The sequence below is a fragment of the Trachypithecus francoisi genome, unplaced genomic scaffold (genome assembly GCF_009764315.1).
Source record: "Trachypithecus francoisi isolate TF-2019V2 unplaced genomic scaffold, Tfra_2.0 Lachesis_group6, whole genome shotgun sequence".
NCBI classification, from domain to species: Eukaryota; Metazoa; Chordata; class Mammalia; order Primates; family Cercopithecidae; genus Trachypithecus; species Trachypithecus francoisi.
Genome location: NW_022681471.1, coordinates 74,073,066 through 74,078,586, shown reverse-complemented (window position 1 = coordinate 74,078,586; position 5,521 = coordinate 74,073,066). Strand labels below are relative to the sequence as shown.

The 5,521-nt window shown below is 48.8% G+C and overlaps 1 protein-coding gene across 1 annotated transcript; it reads right to left on the bottom strand.

The window, feature by feature from the left end:
* Positions 1 to 410: 410 nt before the first annotated feature.
* Positions 411 to 5,046, bottom strand: PJA1 (praja ring finger ubiquitin ligase 1). The gene is given in 3 exon segments (XM_033201295.1): positions 411 to 1,910; positions 1,913 to 2,691; positions 4,902 to 5,046. Coding segments are annotated over 2 exon segments (1,767 nt in total). The 5' UTR covers positions 2,631 to 2,691; positions 4,902 to 5,046; the 3' UTR covers positions 411 to 861.
* Positions 5,047 to 5,521: the final 475 nt, after the last annotated feature.

The window sequence follows — 5,521 nt, the reverse complement described above, 5'->3', positions numbered from 1 at the left end:
TATCTGTGTCACTGTGTTAAGCTATAAACTTCGCATATAGCTTTATTTTTTTGGACCCATTCCCTCTGAGAGTTTCTATTTTCTCAAAGGTGATTTCAACTCATTCATCCCTACATTCAGTTGGACTTAATCCTGCCATTGTTTTGTTTCTTTACCATGCTTTCTTATTGTTTCTTTCTTTCCTTCTTTGTTTTCTTCCTTCTTCATCTATTTGACCTTTTCCCTATAGTAGCTGGACAACCATACACTTTATTCCTACTTTTAAAGTCACTGCCCTCATTTTTTTTTTTTTTTTTTGCGATTGTTGAAGTCAGCATTTCCAGTGAAACAAGTTTTTGACGCAAATGCAAAGGGATCATTATAAAGTCATTCAGTACCACTGTTTCAGACAAAACCAAAAACTTCCATTATACCATGTAAAACCAAAAGAAAAACTTTAATAAGCTTTTACAGCACTGCAATTACAGGAACATCGACCCATAACATGCAACAAAAATGGTTTTGCCTTTTGGACATATTTAACAGATACACTTGACATTACAAGTAACAGCAACACATTCTACTGAAGAAAACAAATACGATTGAACTTTCAGGTTAGAAAACGTATGTTCTTACTGCAATCTCAAGTAGCATTTATAAAGTTTAGTTAGTTTTCCCTTTTCTAACCTCTAAAAGATGATATGATTTTTAATGCAACCATACACAACTGTTTTCACATTGGAAATAATCACGAGGAATCAATAGGTTTAGGCTAACTGACTGACTGGTTTTGTTTCCATTGTTAATTTCAAGAGGGCTCCTGCAGTATTGTGGATTTCAGATGGGGAAAATAATCAGACCAGGAGTAAACAGCCTTGGTCTTTAGAGTGGGGGAGGGAACATGCAGCGGCACACGGGGCAGGTGCCTGATTTCTGAAGCCAGATGGACACACACGGCTTGTGGAAATAGTGGTGGCACGGCAGCTCAGTTGCCACCTCCCCCTTCACATATTCGCTACAGCAGATGGGGCAGCACATCTCCTGACCAACTGCACCATGATCTTCAGTGACCAGGATCTCGGGAAGAGCGTCAATGCTCTCCTTGCTTGCTGGTGGATTGGCCACCTCCACATCCACTGCGAGAGACTCCAAGTGTGCAAGGGCAGTTTCCATTGCCTGGGCCAGGCGTTCTTCAAGTGCCATGTAGGTGAGGAACTGAGGATCCACATAGGAAATGGCTTCAGCCACTCCTAACCCATCTGCAAATCCATCAAAGAGGCTCCAATCCACTTCTAGGTCTTCGCTCACACTGGAGTCATCTTCAAGGTTGTTGTTTCCATCCAGCATGAATACCCCAGGCTGCATCAGCTCATGACCAGAATCATTATCCCCCTCACTGCTACTCTCATTCTCATTGTACTGGAGCCAAGGAATTTCTCCTTCTTCCAGGGATGTCTGCTCTTCCTGAAGAGATGGTTCTCGAACTTCTTCAAGGTAATTGCTGCCATTGCTGCCAGCACTGGCCCCGGCGCCAGCCCCGGCACTGGCACTAGCACGGGGGCCGGGGCTGGCGCCAGTGTTGGCACTCACCTTAGCCTGTGGAGGTTCCCGCTCTTCTTTCCCCGGCAGAGTCTCCCAGCTTTCGCCACTGGAGGACAGGGCTTGCTCTCGGCTTCGATATTTCCGACGCAGAGCAGCCATCCACTCTTTGTCACTGTCAGAGTCTTCCTCGCAGTATTTGTAGTAATCATCACTGTGCGTCCAGAAGTCAGCGTCAGCCATGGTGCATTGTCGTCTCGGCACCTTTTCTGGTTTCACTTGGTCACTCCTCACTTCCCGTTTGTCTTCAGGATACTTTGGCTCGGAATAGCCACTTGAACTTTCGCCTCTGCCTCTTCTTGCTGGGCCATCTGAGTGGCCTTCATTGTCATGGCGGTATCCCTCCACCTGGAAGTACTGTGTGGCATATCATCATCATCATCAGTATCAAAAAAAATTTTTGGTTTCACGCAGTTTGGACTTGCCAGGTTTCTGATTTTGGGCCTGACCACAGGTTCCTCTGCACTCTTTGAGGTGTTTTCCCCACCACCACAAATACTCACAGGAGCCCTGCTGGGACGTGCAGGTAAATTTTGCTCCCTTTTCTCCCTCTCCAAGCTGTCACCTTTTGTAGCCACCTTGCCTTCAGCAGAAGACGACTGTGAGGCCACACTAGTTTGTGGCAGGAAGTCAGCTCTGCTAGCTGAGCATCTTGCTGCAGGGACTGGGTCTAACTTGTCTCGCTCCTCTCTCACATCACGGCTAAAACTAGAGAACTGTGGAGGTGGCCCAGCCAAAGACCTTGCCCCTTTCTCTGGGTCATACAGCTTATCATCTTTAAACTTGCCAGTTTTTCCTCTCGCTGGCGGTCGCTCAACAGGCCCAGCCCCCTCCTCCTCACTATCATCTGCCCCATAAGAGTCAATATGTCCATAGGTCATTCCTCTTCTGCTACCCGAAGCTCTGTACTCTCTTGGCGGATACCTGGAATAGTCCTCATTATCAATATTCAGGTTGGTTCCCGAACTCTCGCTGTCGTCCCAACTACGACGAGTAGTGGAAAATGGCGATCGGCTCCTCTTGGTGGTTTGACTGGAGGCTGATCTGTGCATTGGGACTTTGGAGTTCGTCTTTCTCTGGCTGGCAATCCTTTCCCTCTGGCTCGTGGGTGGCCTGAAACTGACATAAGCATGCCTTCTTCCATACCTCCTACGTGTATTGGACTGATACCCTCCTGTTGGATTGGGCCATACAGGCTTGCTAGATTCCTGACCCATCACTCTGACTTAGGAAGGTTTTCAATACAGCTGGGGCTCGGGTAGGTAGGCTCCTGCTCCCTGCACACGTTTTTCAGATGGGAAAGTAAAATCAGTTTAGAATAAAGGAGCAGGGAGATTTATTTTCACTTCAGCAGGCAGGTAACTGAAAGAATAAGGGGCCTTTAAAATTAGTTTCACTTTCTTCTAAGGCCTGGAGTAGCATTCCAGTGACAGGTGTAGACCTGGAACACATTTTTAATGTTGGCAAAATGATTACAAGACTGGGTTTGCAGGAAAGCCAGACTTAGGGGAGAATCTGACGGAAGATGGGGGGTGACCGGACACTTGGAAGGTGGGTGAAGTACTGTGGAATTGTGCCAATGTGGGGAAAGGAAAGACTGCTGTAGTTTTCTTTTTATGGAGTGTCTGCATTTTTCTGAGTGCTGCAGACATACAGGAGAAATGCAAATTGGAACAGAGTGGAAAATACAGATCGTTGTGTGTGCACGAGTGCCTATGTGTCTATCAAGAGGAGAGGGACAGGTGGAAGGGGACCAGCAATCCTGCAACAGAGGGATGTTTATGTTTGTAGGGCGAAAGAGTATGAGTGTTAGAATGATTCTGGATGGGGGTATGAAAATGACAGGCATGGGTGGGGTGGCTTTGGAGGAGGGGGTGCGTGTATGTATGAGGAAAGGGAAGGTGTTTGTGTGTGTAGCTGTATGCGTGGCAGCTGAAACTACAGAAGGATGCCCATGTTTATGTGTATGTCACAGGCAGGGGAGTGTATGGTTGCCAATGGAGAGGAGTGTCTGAGAGTTTGTGTGTGCGTATGTTAGTCAAAATGGGAGGCAACAATGGAGAAATGTCAGTGTGAGCAAATGCAGCAGGCACAAACGGAAGCAGGGGTCGGGGATGGCGCAGCACTGGAGAGGGATGCGCTTGAGGTGGATGGAACAGAGGCCGGCAATCAAAGAACGATGCCTGCCTGTGTGGATATGGCAAGCAGGTGGTGTCCCCGTAGAAGGATTTATGTGAGTGTGAGTGTGTGCACCTCAGGGACCAGCGAAAGAGCTGTGTCTGACACACGTGGCAGAGAGATCAATAGAGGAGAGCATTTGAGGAGGGGGTATGAATGAGCACATGTGGCTGTATGTGTATGTCACTGGCCAGCAATAGAAGGATGTCCTTATGTGTGTATATGACAGGAAGGAAGAAGAAGAGCAGCCGGAGGGTGTGTGTGAATAGGCATGTGTTCTCGATAGCACGCAGAGGCCGAGCAGGGAGGGGGCCGGTGCTAGAGGTGTGTATGTGGTAGGCGGATAGAGGAGGGGGAAGGCAAGGGAGGGTGTGTGACAGGGTGTGTGAGAGGGTGTGTGTGCGTGTGCCTGCACATGCGCGGGAGAGGGGACGCACTGGAACCTTGAGGATGGAGGGGCAAGGAGGGGGCTGCAATGGAAAGCTTCTGTGCGGGGGCGCGTGCTCGCGAGACACGGAGGGGTGTGGGATAGGGGGTACGCAATGTCATAATAAGAGGTGGGAAAAGGCCATCAGCTCAAACGGGAGACCCAAACCGATGTAGCAGGGGAGAGGCAAAATGAAAGAAAAGGGCGTGCGTGGGTCTAGTTTTCCTGAGAATAATTATTTTTTCCTCCTTACAATTTTTTCCCTGGGAACAGTATTTTTACCTAAAAATCTTAACCATTTACCATTTGGCAAAACAACAGCAAAATATGGGAAGAAAGGCCACGGAGTGCTCCGCAAAGGGACCGAGAAGGGAAGAAGGAGAGGGGAGCAGAGGCAGGGAGAAGTGGGAGAGGGCCGCGACCACCACTGCCCTCCCAATAGCGATGAAAGCCACTCGAGTGGGGACCGCGCCACACGAAAGGGGTTCCCGGCAGCGGAGGATGCGGCCCCAGAACAGGCCAATGTAGAACATGGGCCTCACTCTGCAGTCAGGTCCCGCGTCCGCCCCACCCCTTCCCGGGGGGCGAACCTGAAAAGCAGTTCCCAGGAACCCCGCAAAATTCTCGTCCCCGTGCCCAGCCACTCGCACCGCGCCCGACCACTCGCGCCACCGCCAGCGCCCGGATGAATCGATGAAACAATCAGCCTTTCACTCACCAAGTCCAGAAAGCCACACGCTTTTCAGAGAAGCAGAGCTCTCGGACCTCCGACCGCCACGACCGCCAGAGCCGCTGCTCCCGGTCTCGAGCTCCTCCCCCGCCAGACAGCAGCGGGGCGTGCGGCGACTGCGGCGGCGGAAGTGATTGTGAAGTCAGCTGGAGCCCGCCCCCTTGATGTGGCGGGGGCAGCAGCTGCTCTCCACAAATCAGGGTGGGCCCGAAAGCATTATTTCATCTTAAATGATGAAATCGTCAAGGATACAGAAAAGGACAGCCAAAAATGTCACGAACACCCAGCTTTAACTAATGTTAAATATTTAGCTATATTCCATTCTGTTTTTTTTTAAATAAAATAAAATCTGCAAATTCTTTTTGATTAAGTCCAATGTGAGAGTAATTACGTTACTACATCACATCCTATATTACGTGTTATGGTTGTACCGAAAGTATTAAAACTGTGAAACTATATTAGGGTTGCAGTAAGCTTAAATTTTTTTAACCTTATTGTTAAAGCAAACTGAAGCTGCTTAGTGCTGAATTTGTTGCTGCTAATCACAAAACCAAGCTTCTCTATTCAAGAGATCATAAGACACAACACAGGTTCATATTCTGGTATTG